At 34.6% G+C, this 23,817-nt stretch overlaps 1 protein-coding gene across 4 annotated transcripts in view; it reads left to right on the top strand.

Moving 5' to 3' along the window:
* The window catches only part of LOC129220853 (protein lev-9-like), a 37,345-nt gene extending 21,012 nt beyond the window's left edge, over nucleotides 1–16,333 (top strand). The window contains exons 5-9 of one of the 4 annotated variants that reach the window (XM_054855295.1): nucleotides 7,722–7,853; nucleotides 9,871–10,032; nucleotides 11,736–11,822; nucleotides 13,595–13,678; nucleotides 16,218–16,333. In XM_054855295.1, the coding sequence (XP_054711270.1) occupies nucleotides 7,722–7,853; nucleotides 9,871–10,032; nucleotides 11,736–11,822; nucleotides 13,595–13,678; nucleotides 16,218–16,282 (530 nt within the window). In that variant the 3' untranslated portion in view covers nucleotides 16,283–16,333. Of the gene's footprint in view, nucleotides 1–7,721; nucleotides 7,854–9,870; nucleotides 10,033–11,732; nucleotides 11,823–13,594; nucleotides 13,679–16,217 lie in introns of all 4 variants that reach the window. The other 3 variants (XM_054855287.1, XM_054855311.1, XM_054855303.1) reach the window with 3 other exon arrangements.
* Nucleotides 16,334–23,817: the final 7,484 nt, after the last annotated feature.

Below are 23,817 nucleotides of genomic sequence, written 5' to 3'. Positions count from 1 at the left end.
TTGTCAACCATGAAATCTACCCAAAAGAAAAAAGTGCGTTCCTTGAAATATTTTTTCCAGCTACAGCACTGTATATATACCATGTGTAGCAAAAAAAGTAACAACAAATATATCGGTAACTCACCCGGAGTACCGGATAACTTAATTTAAAAAAGATATTAATATATACATTGGTGTCCAGAAGTTAAGCATAATTCATAAAATGTGAGAAAACTCTTGTAAATGTTCATAAAATTATATAAAATTACTTATGGAGATTCATTGGTTGAAGAAACATTATGCTTAATGCAAAATATCATTGTCGATGGCATCATTCGCGAAATGGGTGCGCATGTGTGAATGTGGATAAAACGACTCTCACATTTCAGATAGTTCAGGCGCGTTTCATGCAACTGCTGTTCCAAGAAACATTGGTTTTGGTGAAACAAGATTAATAATGGCACAAAGGTGCCAATTGGACATGTTTGCGAAGGAAAGAATCGTTGGAATGCTGGAATCTGGACGATCACAATCCGAAGTGTCTCGTATTCTTAATGTGCCTCAGTGTGTAATCTTGAGACTGTGGCAGAGGTTTCAAAATACGAGAGATGTTCTCCGACGGCCAGTACCAGGTCGACCAAGAGTCAAAACCGCTCGCCAAGATCGATTTCTGGCAATTTCTGCGTGACGTCATAGGGACAGCTGTACCAGAGAACTGGGTTTGGCGCTCAGTGCCGGCCACAGGAATAACAATTTCGAGGCTAACTGTTTACAGGAGACTTAATTCTGTTGGTAAGTATGCCAGAAGACCAGCAGTTTGCATTCCTCTCACGTCAGCACAGAAACGCGTTTGTTAAAAACTGGAGCTTGCAACATCACCATTGGAGTGTGGGGACAGTGGGTCAATGTGATGATGAGTGATGAGTCCCGCTTTACTCTACAGAGTGATTCTCATCAGGTAACAACATGGAGAGAAAAAGGAACTCATTTCCAACCGCGAAACATAAGAGAAAGACATCACTTTGCGTCAGCGGGAGTAATGGTATGGGCGGGCATTATGTTGGACGGTCGCAGCAACCTCCTTATGTGTGAGAAAGGTCCCTGTAACTGGTAAAAGATACAGAGACGAAGTTCTTGAACCTTATGTTTGCTTGTTTCGAGGTGCTGTCGATCCTGACTTCATATTCATGGGTGATAATACGTCATATCCAGCTGTGGTCAATGACTTCCTTAAATCAGAAAATATCTAGCGAATGACTTGGGCAGAGAACTCCCTTGATTTGAACCATATTGAACATGTCTAGGAATCTAGGATATTCTCGCGAGAGAACTTGCAGCCCATTCGTCCCCGCCAAGCTCCGTTCCGGAGTTAAAAAGAGCTCTCCAGCATGCTTGGAACTGTTTGAGACCACAACTCATCCACCATGTCATAGAGAGCATGAGTGATCGGTGTGCAGCGTGCATGCTGTCAGAAGTTGTCATACACATTTTTAAACTTCAGTATCATATTTTTTTCTTTTTTTTTTGTGTAAAGAGTAGATTCCTCATACGCTTAATTTTCTTTCAAACTATTCTTTTGAATAATAAAAGTAAATACTACAGTTTTTTTAATAGTTTCGTTGTTTTGTAACCGTGTTGCACTCGTATATCACGTTTACTCCTATTCCGATGTATATTTCATTCATTACTCACATAAATAGCAATTATGCTTAACTTTTGGACACCAGTGTGTGTATATATATATATATATATATATATATATATATATATATATATATATATATATATATATATATATATATATATATATAGGGACGGACTGGCCAGGTCGGCTAGTAGGGGATCCCCGACTGGGCCAACCGCCGAGTGGGCCACTTTCAGTATTTTTTTTATTGAACTTAATACATTTAAATTCACACCTAACATTTTTTAATATGTCATAATAAATAAATAAAAAAAAAAACATGTATGTTTTCTCTATGTTAAAAAAGCGTTTGGAAACAGGTTTATTCTTTTTCAGTCCTTAGTAGGGACCAGAGTAAATAGCCAAGTCTACACGTCCGAATGTTTTCCTCTCATCAACTTTCTCTCTAGTTTTTAGAACTTTGGGGGCCATGGCTCCCACATTGAGGAAACGGGAGGGGGTCAGAGAAATTGGGGTCCGACGCGGCCTGAAAAAGGGCCCGAGACGAAATAAAAAAATTTGAAAAAAAAATAAAATAGAACCGACTTCAAAATTGCTCTAAAAAGTGAAAAATAATTTTATTCTTTAAACACCATCGATAATACTTTTAAACATAATTTTTGAAGTTGGCACAAAAACGATCGATAAAATCATTCACAGCCATAACTCAACTACAAGTATAAATTTAACCACGTCCAGTTTCTTCACTACCACATGCATTACGCATTGATGACAGCATATTTGAGTAACGATATAAATGTTCCGTTCCTAAGTTTGGATGATTTTTTGATAAAAATATGAACGAAGCATGGTTACAATGGATTTTACTTTTTGTTTTTGCGCCAACTTCAAAAATTATGTTTAAAAGTATTATCGATGGTGTTTAAAGAATAAAATTATTTTTCACTTTTTAGAGCAATTTTGAAGTCGGTTCTATTTTATTTTTTTTCAAAATTTTTTTATTTCATTCTTTTTAGTGTAAATGTAGATATTTCAGTAAAAGTAAGAAGTTACCTAGTAAGAAGTGCGGCTCTATATCACTGTATTGCTTTAGAAAAGCCTTTATTCAAAATTATCATTACAATTACTATTAATGTTACAGTTATATGGCACCAAACTTTTATAACAATGAGTTTCATATTGTCGCGTAGATGAAGATAGTGAAGACACTGTGAAAGCCAAATGAAGCGAATACTCGTTAGTCTCAACTCGAGATCTTTATTCAGAACCACGAATGAACGTTACATCTCCTTATATACAACTTGAAAAAGTGCTGGAACTTTCTAGACTTGAAAAGATACAGAAATTAATAGAACATTCGAGAAAATACGGGAAACAGTAGAAACGAAATTTTTGTAAAATTCACTTTGTCCTAGTCGGGATTTGAACCCGGGTCGCTCGTGTGGGAGACGAGAATTCTACCACTGAGCCACCGTTATCCACGGATGAAAAGTGCGAACTTCGCTACAATATCATTTTAATTATTTAATAGGGAAATTTACTGTTTTTTGCCCATAACTTTTTTTCTAAAGAACAAATATGGTCAAACGAAGTAATGGGACCTAAGTTGAGCCATCCTCTATCCATTAAAAAAAGAATCATCAAAATCGGTTCACTAAGTGGGACGCTATGAGTGGACAAACAAAAAAAAAAAACATACATACGGTATGAACTGATAACCGCCTCCTTTTTGAAGTCGGTTAAAAAGAGGGTTAAAAACTTTTATTTGTACATCTATTAACAAAAATTGAAGGGGCCTGCACCATTCAACAAGGCAGCCCCGGCCCTGCCATAAATGCGTGGGTCATGTTTGGGCTGTTGATGCAAATGAGTAGGGGCATTCACAAGAGGGGAGGGAGAGGGACACCTGTCGGCCCGGTTCTGAACCTGATGGAGGCTCGAGATTTTTTTAATGAGGGTTGAAATCTATGTAGGGAGAAACAAGATGGAGGGGCGCCCGTAAAGGTCATTTATGACGGGCCCCAAAATTTATGTGCACGTCCTTGGTATTCAATGGTTGTAACTGATTCAACCAAATACTGTCAGTTGGCAAGATATTTCATTGGTGTATTGTAAATTATCTCTATACGAGTGTTTTCACCTCAGAATCGCATACGGGGAAGCAAGCTAGAACTACGATAAACTGAATCTGAAACAGGACAAAATTTCGACTTAGAAGAGAGAGCTCCTGAACTTAAGCGAACTTAGGATTGCAGCCGGGGAAGGTGGGGACGGGGGGGGGGGGGCAAGGGTTTTTTTTTTGAGCAGCATTAGTTGTAATCAGGGTCAGATTGAGACTTAACGGGGTCCCTAAGGTATTTCAGGTAAGAGGTCTCTTTGTAGTCCTAAAGTTACCAACGATAGTCTAAAGTCTACAATGGGGTTGTTTTTTCGAAACTTTAAAAACATTTTTCTCTGAAAGAACATGCTTAAAAACATATGATTTTACCATTATTTAAATAATTTGGCAAAGTTTAATATTTTTAACAGTTTTTTTTAAATGGTGCAATTTTATTTTTTACGCTTCTGCGCACGACACGCATGTGGTAGTGATGAAATGACATTAGCGCAGATCGCAACATTTAATTCGCTTCTGTACTCACATGCACTGGCAACGATATGGTTGATAGCAAGCGTAGAGCGGAAAATTTATTTCGCTTATGAATTATCATAACCTGTAAACGCGGTGGACAGCAAGCGTAAGCATTCAGGGCGCGAGTGGAGATGCGCCAAAGTCTATCACCTGTGACGTCATAAAGACCACGTCTCTTTTTCAAAATCGGACATTTAAAAAATTAATTAAAAATTAAGGTTGAGAAAGTGAAAGTTTTTTTTTTTTGTCGCCCCAAGTTTTTTTTTTGCTTAGTCTATCAATTTTAGTGACTAAAAGTAGTACTTTTGACTGAAGGAAATAACCCGATTGAGGACAGTGATGCAAGAACCAGTTACGTCCAAACTTTCCCTTTTTTTTATTTAACTTTTGCGTGGGGAGAATATTGATGTTCCGATTGGTGCAAAACCGAGACACAAATATAAGATCAGACCTCTGCTTTGTAGTAAATAATGTGGAAAAGATATTAGCCTTTCTATCGGACACTGATGTTATTTGTTGGTCTTACTGAAATTAAGTGAGTCTGGACTTACCTGGTTCTTCGATCAAGTCCCTTTATTTGAGTTTTTCAGATTTAAATATCGAAAAATTGCCAGACAAAGTCTTAAAAACCTTCGTCAGTCCCTTAAAATTAATTAAGCTAAAGATAGCTTAAAATTTCACTGATAGAAATTTCCATGGGAGAGCTCCGTAACACTTTTATCTCCACTGTAGCTTAAAATTGATTTCAGTTTCAGAAAAAAATACCCAGAGGGAACTAGTGTTTTCCTCAGACCAAAAAAAGGGCAGTGCGTGTTCTGATAAAAGGGTACATTTCAAGAGAAATTTAGTCTAATAAAAAAGGTGCTTCTTTTACTTTTTGGTATAGGGGCTACAAAGTTCAAGTGATTTCCATAGTAATTTTTAAAATATTAAAAAGCTTTTTGATGTTTAATTTTAAAGGTAATGCAAAAAACATTCAGATATATTCGAATCATATTCTGATGGATAAGTGATTGAAACGAGGGAGTGATGTTTCAAGGACAGGCTTGTGTGAATCTTTACCTTTTAGAAAAAAATTCGCTTTTGAGAAGTTTTGTTTAAGCTTTCTAAGGGGCAAGGAGGGTTGATTAAGTTTAGGGTCAAGGTTAGCTTTAAAGAGGTAAGGCACGGCACCCTCCAAAAAAATCTTAGGGGAAACACTTTGGGAAAACTGTCCTTTTTCCTTTTAATATTCCCAAACATATTATAAGATTATGTTATGTTTTTAAATTTTCAATGTCGGCAGAGACACCGGATTCCCTGTGGTAACTGAATTGTAGTTTAAAATTGGGTCAAGTATACTTCAGTTTTTAAATGCTTCCAAATGATATCATTGAGTTTTCTACTCTCTCTAACGTGACCAAAGATATTTTTGCGTTTTTTAATAGTTCAAAGTCGAAAGGTTTTCGTAGAGAGCTCCCGATGCTTCCCTGTTCCATTAATTTTACCAAGGGTAGCCTAAAATTGCATTTCTAAAATTTCCCATTGCGGAGGAAATCTGGGAAAAGCCTCTGACATTCTATTGTAAACAAAGATAGACTTAAATAGACTTCAATTTTGGAGACGAAAAAAAAAAGACAAAATCGTGGGGAAGCCCCTTCTTTTTCCTCTCCTCCGATGTTACCGAAAATTGTAAAATTGCGGTTTTTGACATCAACTTTGAAAATATCGCTTGGAAGGGAACTATAGAACCCCTTCTGCCCTTCTCCCGATTCTTTTCTCCTTGACCTATATAGATCAACCAATTTCGAAAACTTTGTGTGTGTGTGTATAATTTGGATTCTGACACCTTGAATTCGAATTATGTTTTTCGCAATCACAAGTTGAGACAGGACCCTACTCTTTGGAGGCTGTTGTTTCTGAAAACGGCTCATGTAGTCCCAAGCCTGGAAGGCCTAGAAGCTTCCTGGGTGGTTACGTGTGTAAGGACTTGTTTGTGTGTGGACGTGTGTGTATGTAAAAGTGTGTGTATGCAGGACATGGACGCCACCGCCTAGGAGGAGGGAATTCCGGTGGACAGGCTGCTAGTGGAGGCTAGGACCAGAGGAGCAGCCCCGTCCTCCGGTGGACGGCGGTGCTGCAGAGGCCGCTGGTCCATCCTGAAAAAGGAACCGGACATCAAGGACGGTCAAATGAAAGCAATAAGCAATCGTGATTGCTCAAAAAAAAAAAAAAAATCACCGAAATATTAGAGAGCTTCAAAATTATTCTACAGTATCGATAAGAACAGAAAAAAAAGCAACACCTTTTTAAATGCGGAAAATAATAGACAATAATAATCCTTATTAAAAATTTCTGGGTATTGAATTTTAAATTTAAGATTTAAGCGTCCTGGAAGTCGCCAACAAAGTTAAAAAATAAAGTCAAGTCAATATGATAGTTGATAGGGATGTTATAGAAGACAAAAATATCACCAAAAGAGTGATAACAGGTATGTTTTAAATAATTTTTGAGACAGAAAAGGTGAGACAGATTTTAGCAGGTGCGTGGAACAGCAAGTGGTAATTACAAATATTTTATTAGCAGCCCAAACAAGTTACACAAAATATTACCAATAGATACATTGGAAAATAGCAAATGAACAGCAGCGGTTAAAGAAAAATGATGGTAAAGAAAGAAAGTATAAACGTTCGAAATGAATATATTGTACTGCGCTGAGAAAAAGGAAATTTGAGATTGAGAGTTAAAATTAGACCCGAGGAATAAGTTACGATTTAGTACTGGAGCATAAATATTTTTTCCGGTGCTTCGCGTAAGACTGCAAGTAATATTAATGATCGTATCTTTTTCTGTCGGTTTCACATATCTTACCAGGCTTTCAAGGTCTGACTGACTTTTATCGTACGTCCCGGAAACGATTTGTTTTTCATTTATTGTCAAATTTTAGATTCAATTATATCAGAGAACATTAAATATAAGTATTTTTATAGGGCTTTTGTTATACTTTGATCTCTTCATTTTTAAGCAGGTTCTCTTATGCATGCGCACACCTATTGTTTGTCTGTTTCTGCATGTTGGTACTGTGCTAAATTTAAACTAATTGATAGAAATTGACTGCACGTCAAAACCTTGAAATACTTGCTTCCAATTGAAATTAATCCTTCTTTATTGTGTTTTGTCATGTATAAAAAGATTTTGACTGCGATAATTTTCTGAATATAAAGTATTGTCTAATACAGAATACGTTCGAATAAGTTTTACAGGTTTGTAAGGGATATAAACGTTACCATGAGAAATACTATTAATTTATTTGTATCTTCATCCTTTGAATAAAAAGCATCCCGGAGGCCTAAGCTAGGTCCATTTTAAGGCGCTGTTTGTATGTACCTCATAAACAAATGAAGTGTTTTAATCCCCTTTTTGTTACAATAGCGGAATTCTTTACATGTTCTTTTCTGCAGGTTTTTTTTTTTTTCCATTTTTCAGACACTGAAGAATGGGTACTTTTGGAATGTCAAAATGCAGAGGGTATAGCAGACAGAATACGGGTCATGCACATAGGTGAAGCAGAAAATAAAATTGAAATTTGTGAAATTGACGCCTACATTCATAACGTAGGTAAGAAAACTCTTTAATAAAAGTATCACTCATCATTGCCACAAAAGAAGATAATATTTTTTTAAATTCCTCTTGTCTTTTTGACTACTCGAAAGTTTATTTTAAATACATTAGTTCTATTTTCTTCGGCTCACATTTAATCACTTTGTATGAATGCAATAATACTTACTAAAATTAGATCATTCAGTTCATATTGTACTATTTTTTATTAAAAAAACTAGGTGCTTCCTGTTTGTGCAACTTTTCTTATGCAACCTGTTTTGCTTGCTGTAAAAAATTTTTCCACTTTTGTCAAAAGAGAGCAAACCTAGAAAAAGTCTGTTCTGGTGAATAATCTCTCCCACTAGTTTTTTTTTTTTTTTTTTTTTTTTTTCTGTCTGCAATCTTAGTTGTTCAACTTTAATCACTTCAATGTTGAGTTTTATTTTGATTAATTCGTAAATCAAATATGTGCTCTCTAAATTATTTTTTACTTCCTTGTTTTATAGTAAAGGAAGTAGTATTGTATTCGCAAAAAAACTTTTCATTTAAATATCGGCCTAAATTTTCCTTTTGCTCACCCGCGAATGAATGTTGAGTTGTGTTTTCGACCCGACCGCACGTGCATATGTACTGAAGAACATATGGAACGTCTGAAATATCCGTTTTGATGATTCATCCTTAAGTTTATTACCACGAATTTTCTCGTGGCGTCTGTATGCGCGTATGTGCATACGTACGTATCTTGCATAACTAAAAAACGGTGAGCCGTAGAAATTTCAAATTTGTTATGTAGTCTCCTAGTGAGGAATAGTTATGCAGTTCCCTGTTTTTGGTTGCATTCAGATGTCTTGAAATGGATCTTTTATAGTTTTTTGGGGAAAATCAGCGTTAATTTCAATGCGAACTCAAGTGATGTTACAATTTAGTGAACGCTTGGCGATGTCGCTAATTTGGCGTCAAATTTGGCGAGAAAATGTATTTTTCGAATCTGGGTTTAATTTGGTGCCACTAGCGATATTTCGAGATTATCCGTTGAATCACGTTGAAATTGTTGACATTCGGAAAGCTAATCTGTGTAAAATGCTTTTTTACATTGACAAACTAGGGGTGAAAATATTGAAGTGTTTCCTGACTTACTCCAGAACACTTTTAGGGAGAAAGTAGCCATATTTCGACTCTTCATTTTGCTTTAATGGGCACATTCATAAGTACACCCCTCCCCCCTTTTTTTGAGTTATTAAAAAATATGTATTAATAATAGATGTAAACGGAAGTAGTGTGGTGTTTACATCAGATTTTTGCATTATAAATGTGACCTCTGTTACTTATCTCTCTTATTCTCATATATATAATAGTGAATTCACTCATCGAGTAACGCTCCTGACGTAATCAACAATGAAACTCGCGCCATAGCATGATAGTTTAATAATATTTTCCGGCAAAGTTCGAACATGCACGAAAATGCTCTAAAGGTGATCAACAACTACGCTATCTACTGGAGTTTAGAATCAATTCATTGGAGTTAGGATTAAAATTTCAACTATCAAAATATTAGCAAACAGTCAATTTCTTCGTGCAAATGTAGAACCTATTTTCACCTTTCATACTTAGATAGGCGATTTTCTAATCATTGCATAAAAGTAATAGAGATTGCAAAATTCAACAATGGTTACGGTTACACCTCTTCATTTGCATGGGAGCTCACAGGGGGTCAACTCCTGTGCTTCTATTTAATTTTATAGGACTTTTACATATTACACAGAATTGAGGCATTTAAGCATGAAATTCGATTCTGGACACTTAAGGTCTCCTGCATTCTTTTGCTAGAAATTAAGACTTGGCTAGAACATCTAAACATTAGGTATAATTTTTGCAAAATCTACGATGATTTTCGTACTATTTATTTATTTATTTACTTATTTTCGATGCAGCGGAAAAGCACTGAAGATGCTTCAAAATGCAACGTGAATGCCTCCAAGCTGTGAGATGTGAGTTTGAAGTGTCAACTGTACTTCTGATTATGCTTTTCTTTCAGGCGAATGGTGTTTATTTCCACCCGATTACCACGTCCGTTCAGGGAACTTCGAAGTCAGCCGCGACAAAGCTATTCTCCACTGCTCATCTGACGTAAAACAAAGGGTTGGTTATATGATGTGTCGAAACAACACGTGGACCGGTTTCGATCTATACTGCGAAAGTAAGTCCCACAGCTTTAGCTGCGCTCTGTACCTTTTGGTTAAACATACCTTTTTGGTTTTCATTTAAGTGGAAATCGTTTGAGTACAGAACATTCAGGGGGATTCTCGCACCACTGGAACTTCTTCACCAGTCGTTTTCGGCCAGTGATTGATGAATCGGACACGATTCATCCATCAGTATCAGATTTTTCACAAGCACGAATCGAAAACGATACCGAAGATTCGACACTCATTCATACGCTAATTAGACGCAAAAAAAATCGGTTGTATCTTACTTTGGTCAGTGTTCTTTACAAATACTTCGATTCTGGAGCGAAAATCTTCAAAATACAAAAAGAGGGGTGGGGGAGGGGGAGGACACAATTCACTTCTATGTTTTGAACTAGCAGTACCCGCACGGCGCAAGGCGATGCAAGTACTAAGAATGTAAGGGAAGTCCGTTGAAACAAAAAAAAAAAAAAAAAATTCCAGCCTCCCCCCCCCGCCTTTCTGATTTGAAATATTCATTTTTCTTCAACAAAAATGCGTGCACTTCTTTTCAAAAAACCTATTAAAGTCTCTTAGGAATTTAAAACTATCCGGCAAAGCATATAAAAAGATTAACAGTAGCTTTAAAACTCAAAATAATAGTTCAACTACTATATAGTTCATCGCTTAATGCGCCAAGCAACCACGCTACCGTAAACCTGCACTTTAGCGAGTGGAGCGGTTTTTTTCTGCAATTTAAAATGTTTTGACAAATAAACAGTACTATAATAAAAACGATGTAAAGAACAATCACAATTTGAATAATACGACAAATCAAATTATTTACTTAGATAAGTAAGTAACTATCTTCAACTATAAAAACAAAAACAAACGTTGAAGAAATAACGAAAACAAAAACCAACAGGAAAATCCCACAAAAGCAAATTATGTACCTAAATATTGGAAAAAAAAAAAACGCATTCAAAAAAAAATCAAAATCTCAATGCTATGGATAAATGGTTACTAATTATGAACCTGAAACAGGAGTAGTAAAAAATTACATAAGCAGATAAAATTAAAACATTTCACTTTCTAGATGTAAATATTCACAATTTATTTTAGAAAAAACACTTTGAATGAGGAATGAAAAATTTAACAATATTTTGATATACTTTTCATTTTATGGGACTTTTTTATAGTCTTTTTTAGTTTTAATCTTGCAAAAATCCTCACAAGCTAATCTGCATTAATTTTACAAGTCAATGTTACAAATGAAAAAGTAATTATCCTAAATAATCCTTCACAATTAAAGTTTTTTTAAAGATCTTTTTGATTATTTAAATCAAAGTTATCTTTTCCGGGATGTGAAGTAATCCAGCCGGGACACCGGGATTTTGTTTGAAAATCGGGATTGTCCGTGTCAAACCGGGACGTCTGGCAAGTCACGTTTTAAGAATTGTTTTCTTCCTGAAAATATGTCTAAAATCCTAGCACTCTTCATTTCTTTTGGTGAGAAACTGTACCAAGAAACGGCAAAAAAAAAAAAAAAAAAAAAAAAACTGTGTGGTATGAATTACTTTCTTTTCATAAATCCTCAATGCTTGGAGGTGTCCCATGAAGTTTTGAGTGACATTTGAGCAAAAACATATTTTGTCTTTTTAAGAATTTCAATTATGAAATATTTTTTTAAAAATACTGCATTGTAAATTTTAAAATCGTGTATTAATTTCAGAAGAATCTGAAACTACTTCAGCTGCATCCTCACTTGTTGCTGTACAAGAAATAAGTATCCAGGATTGTGCCTACCATAACAGTAACAAAGGTATGAAACTTTATACGCATAAAAATGCAGTTTCAGTCCCTTTTCTCAAATGAATCAAACCATAATTTCTTTTTTTTTAACCTGCAGAATACTATAGAAACTTCACTGCATTCTCCCCCAAGTTTTGTTTTACTCAAAATCTCACATTGAGAGTTTTCTCGCTTGTCAGAGCTGTAGATCATTTTGCCATACAAAGCGTTACTCGGGTTGTATCACATGGAGGGTCCGGGGCCCGAAAAAACTAAAAATATGGTCCAAGGCCCACAATGATTTGGAGGGCCCCTAATCTATTCTACCACTTTAAGTCAACGCAAAATAATGTTTCGATTATTCGCAATGTTGGTGATAGCCCTTGCGAGGCCCTTAGGGCCTCAAGAGTGTTTGCACATGCCTAGCACCATCACTGCTTTTTTATATCCATTTCACAGCTTAATAATTTTATAGCACAATTAAATAGAGCATATTTCTTTCCCCCTTTCCCTCTCGCAGACATACCTGTACATAAAAAGAAAAAATTGGCCATTTACCGAACAATTCATTTTTATCATAGCCTTTTCGCTTCATTAGTCAATTTATTTATGGGTGGGTGGGGGAGGGAATAAAAAAAATAGTTACTTTTAATGACTTTGCATGAAACTCTCCAAGAAATAAAGTTTTTTCCCATATAAAATCAGCTAAATAAGAGAAATACTAATAAAGTTACAATAGATTTTTTTCGTGATCATTGATCTTTTATTATTTTCTTGAATGATACTCTATTGCTATGCATAATATTTGGAAAAAAAAAAAAAAAAACACTAAAGGCTCCTAAGGAAGATGGGGCCCAGCCTCAGAATTAGTTGGCCTGTGCGGTAATCAGGTCCTGGGTTAACCTACTTTACGTGCTAACTCCCAGCTCTTATAGTCAATTCCACACTGATTTCTTTTTCAAATGTTTTGTCTTTCGAGTTATTTTAATAAATTTCCGTGCTTAAGAAAGTATCTATCTCTCTCTCTCTCTCTCTTCAAAAAAAAAAAAAAAAAATATATATATATATATATATATATATATATATTTATATACTCATGAATAAACAATCTAAATAAAATTGAAGATGCAAAAAGCAAGAACATAAAAATGAAAAAAGGTGAACCAGGGACCGACACTTTCTCAAGGGGAGGACCGGTCCCTAAGTTCACAAGGCCCTTTCCGTTTAGCAAGAGGGAAGGTCCCAGTAACTTGCTGCCCTCCCCAAGAGCCTTGGAGGAAAACATAACTGAAAAATAATGAACGAAAGCGTATTCAAATGAACCATCAAAAGGAAGAAACAATCAGAAACTAAACCTTGAAAAAGAAATGATATGCACGTGCCAGGCAAACATGCAGTTAAGACACGGCAGCAGCAGAACCTGGAATTGTAAAACATGGAGTTGAAAAAACCTGGAGTTGGAAAAAAACCGGAGTTGAAAAAAACCTTGGAGAGGAAATAAAAATGGTAATACTAAAAAAATAATAAAAATAATAAAAATAAAACCTGGATCGGAAATTACATCAGAATTTAGGGATGTATTTTACAAGAAAAAAACGCAGGCTCCAGACAGATCCCATGAGATGCTTCAAATTTGGTCTCTAAAATTCTTGAAGAGATCATTAAAAATAATATAAATTAATGAATGACTGGTTCACTTAAAATTGTTTAAAATGTTTATTTGAAACAATTCTATATTGTGTTCAACACTATAAATGATTGCGCATTGCCATTCGTTATTTCTTAATAAATTTTCTCTTTCAGTAAACATACTCGTCGCAACTGTAATCATTCTAGTCTTCAGTCTTTTAGGATTAACAATATATGAAATATGGAGGCACAAAAAATGTAAGTACATAGTCCTTATCGTTATTCATATAATTTAAATCTGCGCGTCTGTGTGTGTGTCTGTGTTCCTGTAACCCTATCTCCTCCGGAATGTCAACGTTCCCAAGTCGATGCAAGTACCGTTAGATACAGGATATCCAGAGGAAGTAGACCTAGGACATCCCTCCAAGTTTTAACGTGACGGATGTATGAAATGAAAGCTATACCATAAAATCCTCAAATATCATACCGGCAGCGTTAAATTTCGCGATATTTATCCGGTTTAGTCACCAAATTTGGTGAGAAATTACTAGCACTGTCGCCCCCGAACTACACCGCCGAAGGCGATGTACACCAACGGTGGGTGAGCGAAGCGAGTAAGTGTGGCGGAGTGGTGGAGCCCCTTAGTCTATTCTATACTATTAAAACGCATGTATACGGGGAAAATGTTTTAAAGGGTATTTTTCACTAGCTTTCCAACCATACCAAGCTCGAAGCATAAATGAATTTTTTGTGTAGAAAGAGCGATTTCAAAAACTTAATTTTTCATTCTGGAAAAAAAAAGCCGAATTTAAAAGTTAGAGTTTCCCTAGCTCTCCCCCCCCCCCCCCTTCGTTATTGGACCCGTGAAAAACTTTGTTTGAAGTACTTTTTTAATTTTTTTTCTCACCGTATCAAACTCGAAAAAAACTGAACTAGCATCGAAAACGCCATTTAGGGTAAAAATGTGTTTTTTATTGATATTTCCGTTAATTAGCCTCTGTTTTCAAAAGAATCACTGATAACACTAACAATAGGCAATAGAGCAATTCCATGTCAGATTAATAAAAAAAGGGAGTTTTTGACCTCACCATTTTCGATTTTTCATGAAATTCGGCATTAAAGGACACATATGTCTACCACCAGTACCTCCAGTTATATTGCTATTTTTTCAATTTCTATTTTGAAAATTGTTCAAAATATAAACCTGCAAAAAAAAAAAAAAAAAAAACTCAAAATTTGCGAAAAAAATAAATAAAAGTATGTTTTTTCAAATGAATGTTACTTCTCCTAATTATAGTAGAATTAAAGTTTGAAAACCACTGCAAAGCAAAGGAATAGAGCTTTCTATTGTTATATTATGCGACTTTCTTACGACAGATTTAGGTTTCAAGGTCATTCACCGTAACTTTTGACCTAAAATAGCTCAAAACACCCCTTACCCCTTAGAATTTTTTGAAAAAATATATTTCCTTGCCCCAACACTATTCTTTTACTGTACTAAAAATTTTGCTGGAACCGCAATGGCAAGGCACTGCAAAAAAAAAGGGATGTTTACATATATTTTCCGTAGATGAGAAATTACATGTACATCAAGCCAAAAATGTGAGTTTTTGACCTCACCATTTAAGATTTGTAATAAAATTTTGTAGAACGACACTTATGACAAGGGAATAATCCTGTCAATTTTTAGGTTACTATTTTGAAAATAGTTCAAATTTTTCAAAATGAGTGTTAAACATCTACAGGAAATATGTAAAAATTCCTGAATTTTTGCAGTGCCTCGTCATTGTGGTGTCAGCCTAATTTTTGGTGCAGTGGAAGAATAGTGTTGGGGAGCAATAAAACATATTTTTTTCGAAAATTTTGAGATCATTTTGAGATCAAAAGTCAGGCTGAATAACCTTGAAACTTAAATCTGCCACAAGAAAGTCATATAATGTAACAAAAGAATGCTGCTCTGTTTCTTTATATTTATTTTTTTCTACCATACTTATGAGAAGTTACTGTCAATTAACACAACACACTTTTCATTTTTCTCCCTCACATTTGGAGTTTCCTTACAGGCATATATTTTAAACAATTTTCGAAATAGAAATTTAAAAATTAGCAGGATTACTTACCTTGTCGTATGTGTCCTTCATGCCAAATGTTATTAAAATCAGAAACGGTCACGTTAAGAAGGTGATTGATCTGACATGGAATTGCTGATTGCTCAATAGCTACTGAACAAAAAAAAAAAAAAAAAAAGGAACGAAGAACATCGGTTAAAAGACAGAGGAGAAAATGGTACCGAAAGAAATCCCTTCACGTATCATTATAATTAATCGGCATCGGCTGGTTACTAATAATGGTAATAATCTTGAAGTGCTTTTTGATTTGCGGTTTTTTTTTTTTTTTTTTTTTTCTACATTTAGTATTTAAACTTCGCTACAGTCCAAAACAAAATTACTTCAATTGTTTAAACTCCAGCAGATTTGATGCTCACCAAATTTTAGTGCTCTAGGCCAGTGTTCCATGTGCCCATGCCTTAATATGACCCTGCATAAAGCAAATTATCCGCGTAGACAGAATTGCCCAACATTTTATAAATACCTTGTTTATTAATGTTTTAGTTGAAATTTACTACTATGAAAATCATGAAAGTGCTGCAGCTGACATTAAACTGTACTTTTTTATTTGTTTTGCGTTAATAAGTTTGAAATAATAATTTATGTATTTATTGTATAAAAAATATAAAGGCTTATGGCTTTCTGAGTATTTCTCTCTCTTTTTTTTTTTTTTCTTCTCTTTGCTGTAGGTTCTAGAATGATGGGTATGAAACCTAGCTGGTCAAGAATGAGTTCTGAAGAATGTCATATCTAATTATTCTGTACAATATAAATAAATGTAATATACTTGAAGATATTTATTCAACATCTGGCCTTGTCTTTTCATAGTTTAGCACATTACTTGGAGGTTTTGAGGATCTTTTTGTGCTGTTTGGGAGTGGTAATGGGCATAGCGTCGTAGGGGAGGAGAGGCATGAACCCCACAACTGGCTACACACTACTGTGGGCCATTCTAATTTTTTTCCCGAGAAGGGGACAGAGGATTAAAAAGGTGCTGAATGGTCCCAAACTAAAATGTGTGACATTTTATTAAATTCTGATAAGTTTTTTGCCTTCGGATTGAGTTTGAAGTTTGGATTTCCTTACCCAATCAGGATACGTGCTATGTAAGATTGCAATAATAATAAATGTTACTTCGTTTGCAGAAACAAGTGATGAAACTTTCAATTTTCACCTGGTTTAAATTCCCACCTGCCATTTTAGGTGTTAGAATTGGCTGAAATGTGTGAACCAGAGTAGAAATTACCTGCACATGCGCGAGTTAATTCAGCTATTTTAATATAATTTCGATCGAAATAAAGTGAGCCAGATGTCGTTTTATGCTGATATGCCCGACATTTGAAATCACGGATAGCACTCGTTTAGGTTGGAAATGCAAGTTGTTTAGTATTTCTTCTGATATCAACTGCAATACATTGCCGAAGATGTTGTGAAGTACTATGAATGGAACCGTCATAAGCTAAAACATGATAATGATACTAAAAAAGAACCATATTACAAGGAAATAAAGCACATTTTTGCGAAAAAAATTGGAAGGAATTTGGTCAAACGCTTCCTGCTTACCGTACAACAGAGATGAGTAGAGATGCTAAAAATTAACCTTTTGAATTGCAACAATCTTTTGAAATCCTATCCGAAAATACCTAAGAAAATAATTAGAACCATTTACCAAGCTAGTAAACTGCTATTTGACATTTCATCTTGCAAAGACAAAGATATTAGCTACTACATTTGTCCGGGAAAAAAAAAAAAAAACATGAGAGACAGAGAGAAATTGCAGCTTCAGCCTCAAAGAAGAAAGTGAAGACAATTTTAGTATCATTACTTCTTTACTTCATCGCATCTATTCTATCAGATACAAACAGTAAGGATGAATTCTATGGACCTAATACAAGCTTCAAACTTCAAACGCTTATATCGATAAATTTACTACTACAAGCAATACGACCGACTTTAATTTGCTTTCACGGACTTGGGATGCTGTAGTTGTCTTGGGCCAGCTAGGCTGGCAATTTGAGGTGCGCTGCTTCACTTTTCCATCTGCGTATCATAATTTGGTGTGAAGTCCGACTTCCACAGTTACACACATGCTATAAGGACCCATTTATAGGGTAGGCAACCATTCACAACACAACAACACATTCATCTAAATAAAGGACAAGAACTGGAGAGAGAAAGTACATCCATGCCCTAACCGGGATTCGAACCCGGGACCTCCCCATCGCAGTCAAATTTATCCACTCACTAGAAAAGACGGTCTACATGGACGATAGATACGAAGTATCAGACCGGGCTGGAGCAGCTATTGCTTCAGTAGTTCTTTACCCAAGCACTTCAGAAAATTATTGAGAAAAACGTGCTTCATCGGAAGCGCAAAGGTGACAATCAAAAGAATGACGTCACAAATGATGTACTTCGGCGCATCTCCACTGGCATGCTGAATGCTTACGCTTGCTATCTACCGTGTTTCCAGCTTATGATATTTCAGTAGCGAATTAAACATTGCACTCTACGATTGCTACCAACCATATCGTTGCCCCCATCGTATCGTCCCTGGTCCTGATCGCTGCCAGTACACATGGGTAAAGATGCGAATAAAATATTGCGCTCTGTGCTAATGGCATCAGTGAACGGCATTTCACCTTTTTGGATATGTGCAGAAGCGTAAAAAATGAAATTACACCGTTTAAAATAATTGTTAAAAAATATTGAACTTTGTCAAATTATTTAAAAAATGGTTAAATCCTTTAATTTTATGCATGCTCTTTCAGAAAAGAGAAATACTTTTAAAATTTCGGAAACGACCCCTTGTCACAAACAATACGTGTTTAAATAAGTAGGGGGCACGGCCCCCTGCTCGCTGCTGCTCACAAACTCTCGAAGATTGCTTCTCTATCTTATTTAGTTCGTGAAGGTTTAAAGCGCCTATTAAGAAGAATCTGATTGAAATGCACGTAAGTTATTTGAAAGATATAATTGGCTTGAAAGAATAAAATCATTTACGTAATTTTTTGAATATTTTTTAATGCTCGATAGTAATAGAAAGAATTCAATAATATTTAAATTTCATGATTTCGTTTATTTTAGCCGCTCCCCTTTTGCAGAAAAAATTGTTTTTACTTTCTTCTATATCTAATACATAGAAGAAAGTATTAGATTCGAGGAAAATTTCGAATTTTGACGGATTTGAACGTTTTGAAGTGTGCTCAGCCCATTTCGACCATTTTTGGAAAATGTCTGTGTGTGTATACCGGTTTTTTATGGTTGCTCTACAGCAAAAACTACCGCATGAAATAGAACAAAATTTGATACACATATGTGCCCCTATGTGAACTTGTGGGTGGAGGAGCCGGCGGACAACCAGCCCGGTGGGCCGCCTCCATTTGGGCCGCATTGAATTTTACAATTGCATATTCCTTTCTTTCTTCTTTTATCAATTATATTTCTATGTCAATTTCATAATGTTCCAATTTTCAAAAATAAGAAAAGAAAGAAGGGAAACTTTACAAATGTACATTGTAAGGAATATGATGTTTTTCTGGGTGTCGGGGAATTCATCGGCCAATAAGATAACTTTGTTGCTAATGTTCCCATAATAGATTGAATCTAGTCGTTCACTTGAAGCATTTCGAGATGATCGTTCCTAACTATCTTCTGAAAACAATAAGTGGAAGTTTCCTGATCCTATCTCTTTTCTTACAGCCATCAAAGAAGCCTACATGTACGTTTTTAAAACTTCAGTTTCGAAATTTCAGGGGAAGCGCTTCCTAACCAACATTATTACTAAATGAATAAATGGAATAAAAGTGACAAAAATACCCTTTTCCGCAAATTTTTGAAAGAAAATGCCAAATTTGAATTTTATTTAGGAACTTCCAAGATTATGCATTGTAATATACCTAACCGAGGGTCGCGGAAACATACGTTTAAAAAAATTTTAGCGAAAAAAATGTATTTAGTGCATAGTACAAATCTATGACAAGTATCAGCTTGAAAAAAAAAAGAATAGATAAAAAATATGTTGGCATCAAAGGGCACGCCAACATACTTGCATCTCTATACATTTCTTTCTCTCTCTCTTTCTTTCCTTTTTTTTTTTGTATAAATATTTTCGTAAAATCAGTATCAGTTACTAGGGAAAAAAATGATTAGGCGGTCAAAATATTTTTTGAGTTTTGAAAGAATTCCAGAGAAGAGCCTACATCGTCATCGAAAAAGGCTGTAATTACGCATTTAGGCATGCAATTTCGAAAAAATTCAAGAAGAGTGCCTCTCACTCAAACCTTCAAAAAAACCTCCCCCCCCCCCTCCAATCACTAACGATCGTCTGAAATTTTGTTTTTACGAGTAGACTTCAACCTGGAAATATTCTAGAGGTCCCTGAACCTTTCCTCTCCCTAACTCCACCAAAGATCGTCTAAAATTTCAGCTTTAGGGCTGCAATTCAGAAGAGATTTTCGAAAAAAGACCCTGATGATCTGATAACACTATAGGATGTGTTTTACCCTCTCTCACCAATGTCATTTAAGATTTTCTTAAATTTGCTTGCAATTCAAAAAAAATCAGGAGAGAGCCTTGTCTATCATTGAAAGTCGACTAAAACTAAGTTTTTTTTTTTTTGTAGTTTTATGGAGGAGAAATTGCAAATCTCCTCAACGTTGCTGAAGATTGCTTCCAATTGAAGATTTCAATTTCCAAAAATTCTCAACTGAGCGCTCCTGAATCTCCCCCCTCCCAAAACATTATAAGACAGAACGTCTAAAAATGCGTTTTTACAGCCAGGGGCGTAGCTAGACCCGACTTTCGGGGGGGGGGGGGGTTTCTTCTTTTACATATATATATATATATATATATATATATATTTTAGTATTAAAGAAATGAGAGGGAGGTGTATCTTACATACTTTGGAAAGGGGTGACCCTATTCCGATACTTGTGTCAAACAAAACAAAAGCAAGGAATTTTTTATTTTTTTAATGTTGTGGAAAATTCAACTTTTTTTTCTTTTTCCTTTAATTTAAAGTGAAATTTTCTAGCATTCTCTTGTCAAAACCAGTCTTTCCAAATCAAGGGGAAGTCAAATATCTGATGAGCGTGTTCCGTTCATTTCAATGTGACTGCTTAATTTAGAGGCTAACACACATCTACAAAAGCTGGCATCCCTGAAAGCTAATAGATACTTCCATTTCTGCCTGTAAACTGGATGTTTGACTTTCAATCTCATCGGTGGTCAGACTATAAAGACTATTTTTATTAACTTGGTTTGCACTAAAAGTATGAAATAAAATAAAAAAAGACTTCTTGAATTATAACCCGCAAAAAATGAAATTGCTTTTCATATCGTTATATTTATATGTTGCATTTTATGTATTTACATTTATACTAATTCTAAAGCAGTTAATAAAATTTGAATTAAAAAAGTTAGGGAAGAAATATAGGCGGTAGAAAGTTATTCGCTCAAATGCATACCATCTGTTCTCATCTCAAGTCTTTATTTTTAATTTTATTAGCTGCTTTAGAATTTACATAAATATCTATTTAGGATAGCAACAGCAATTTTCGAGTATTATAAACAGAAGTCTTTTTTATTTTCTACTTTTTAATGAAAACCAAGTTAATAAAAATACTCTAGATTCATTTCCTTTTTAAACATTTTATTCATGTAATGCTATGGAGTTTTTCTTTTGAATTAAAATAAAATTACCTTAAGAAGGGTCCGATGGGACTAATGCTGCTTTGCAGACTGTACTTCGTTTTCTTCAGACGACGTTAACTTTCTCTTTTTAGAGCAATCCTTTTCGTCATTTTAATTTCTTTCTTTGGGTTTAAAAAAGCTTGTTATCGGTTTTGCTCGCTTCATTATGCAACAACTTTCACTTAGAATGTACTATTTTAAATAGACTGTACGTTTCCAAAAGAATACGCAGTAAATACTGGCTGAAAAATCAATGTGATTGCAATGGATACTCTGGTTAGCAAAGGTCGTTTTGACTATGACCTATGACACACACGAGATCAGACCAACAAAAACCTCTATCGTCTCGAATTCCGGTTAAGCTATCATTTTCGGATTCAAAGCAAAATGATCTTTAAAGCAGCAAACAAAAACATTTTCTTCAACTCAGAAACAGAGGAATTGTCTTCAAGAGCTGAGGAGGCAGTGGAAAAAAGGGAGAAATGCGTTCCACGAATAGGCTTTCCAGGAAGATTAACCAAAGGACAGTCGTTTCGCGCACTTTCTTGGAAGAAGAGTAAAGGGGTGAAATTCACAGGTTTGAAATGTTAAGATGAACATTTCAATTTCATGTTTAAAGATCATTCAAGTTAAAAACCATTTCGCTCTGTTATCCGGATTAGTACTGTTCTTTGGTAGCTCTCTTTCTTAAAATTGTGATTCCTTAGAAAACCGAAATGATAGGAGTGAAAAGAAAGTATAAGTTTTTTTCAAGTGATGAAAAAAGGAAAACTGTAGAATACTGACCAAGTTAGATTTGCTGCAATTGCTAACCTCAAAAGCATAAATAATGAATCCAAAAAAAAAAAAAAAAAAAAAAATCAGGGACCAAAAAGCAATAAAAGACTTCTTCTTGAAAAAGATATGCTTAAAGTTTCTTTTACTGTCAAAATGATACCTTAAACTCTCAATAAAGCACTAAATAATGTAATAATAGAATAAATACCTAACAAAACTAATAAAGAGGAATTTTAATCAAGAGCCCACGTTGTCTTTAGTATCGATTTCAAATTTTCACCATCATATTTCCAATTTCTATAAAAAGTCTCTTAAAGCCCCCGTATTTCAAAACGTCTTTATCTCGATTTTTTTCTTTAATGTGAAATTCGAAATATACAGATTCGACTGTATGCAATATTCCCACTGCGCGGCTCATAAAATTAAACATATTTAACAATTTGCAGAATCAATGACAAACAAAGGCTGCATATACGTGGATTTAACAAATCAATCTCATTTCTAAAGCGAAGTGTCAACTTTCACTCAATTATCAAAAAATTGTCGCAGCAGAGGAAGGCGTCTTTATGCTTGAGGGTCACACATGGAGCAGATTTTCAATGGCATTGGGGGGGGGGGGGGGGGGGGGGGCGAAATGAATTTTTGACCTTTGTTACTCAGGAAAAAGTCGTTTTTATTTTTTTTCTTTTTCTTCTTTTATTTCTTTCTCTTCCCTCTTTTTCTCTTTTTTTTTTTTTTTTTGAGACTAACGTTTCGGGGGGCGGGGGTTTGTCCCCAAAACCCCCCCTTAGCTACGCCCCTGTTTGCAGCTACATTTTCTAAAAACTTTCAAAGGAGAGCTCACGAACCTCTTCAGCCCCTAATACAACCAAGGATAATCTAAAATGAATTTTTAAGTCTACAAATTTGAAAATCTTCTGGGGTGGACACCTGAATCTCTACTCTTTTTTACAACACCAAAGATTGTTTAAAACTGCGTTTTCAGACAACTTCACCAAAAAAAAAAAAAAAAAAAAAATCAGCGGAGAGTACCCAAACTATAATTTTCTTAGCATTTAATAAGTGATAAAGCAATTGCGTTTTAAAACGCATCTTCTCTCTCTCACATTACCAACGACCAATGATCGTGAAAAATGCTTCTTTAAAACTACTAATTCGGGAAATTTCTCGGGGGAAATCCCTTTGTATTTAAAATGCGTTTGAAATAATTAACAAGAAGTTCTGTCTAGAACTAGACGAGCCTACTTTCCCGTATACCCATACTACTTTCTAGTACCTGATCTAATAAGCTAAATTCGAAAATGTTTTCAAACATATTTTTAAAATACTTCAAGCTGATTTCTAGAAATAAAATATTCCTCACTCATCTAAAAAAAAAAAAAAAAAAAAGAACAAATAAAATAGCAGCATTTTAAACAAAGCAGCTAATACACTTTTTTCCATTAAAAAATACTTAACAGCTTTCAAAACGAAAAAATAATAATTAAAATTAATAAGCTCATTAAAATAAATACATCATATCAACAAAAAAAAATCGCTTCTTTTTCCCCCTGTTGCCTAAAACAATTTTTAAATGAATTTTAATGCACTTACCAAAATAAATAAAAACAATAAAATGTCAACTAGTTTTCTTTCAATATATATATATATATATATATATATATATATATATATATATATATATATATATATATATATATATATATATATATATATATATATATATATATATATATATATATATATATATATATATATATATATATATATATATATATATATATATATATATATATATTAATTTGAATTTTTGTCACC

This window comes from Uloborus diversus, chromosome 1, assembly GCF_026930045.1.
Source record: "Uloborus diversus isolate 005 chromosome 1, Udiv.v.3.1, whole genome shotgun sequence".
NCBI classification, from domain to species: Eukaryota; Metazoa; Arthropoda; class Arachnida; order Araneae; family Uloboridae; genus Uloborus; species Uloborus diversus.
This window is presented reverse-complemented; position numbering and strand designations above follow the sequence as displayed.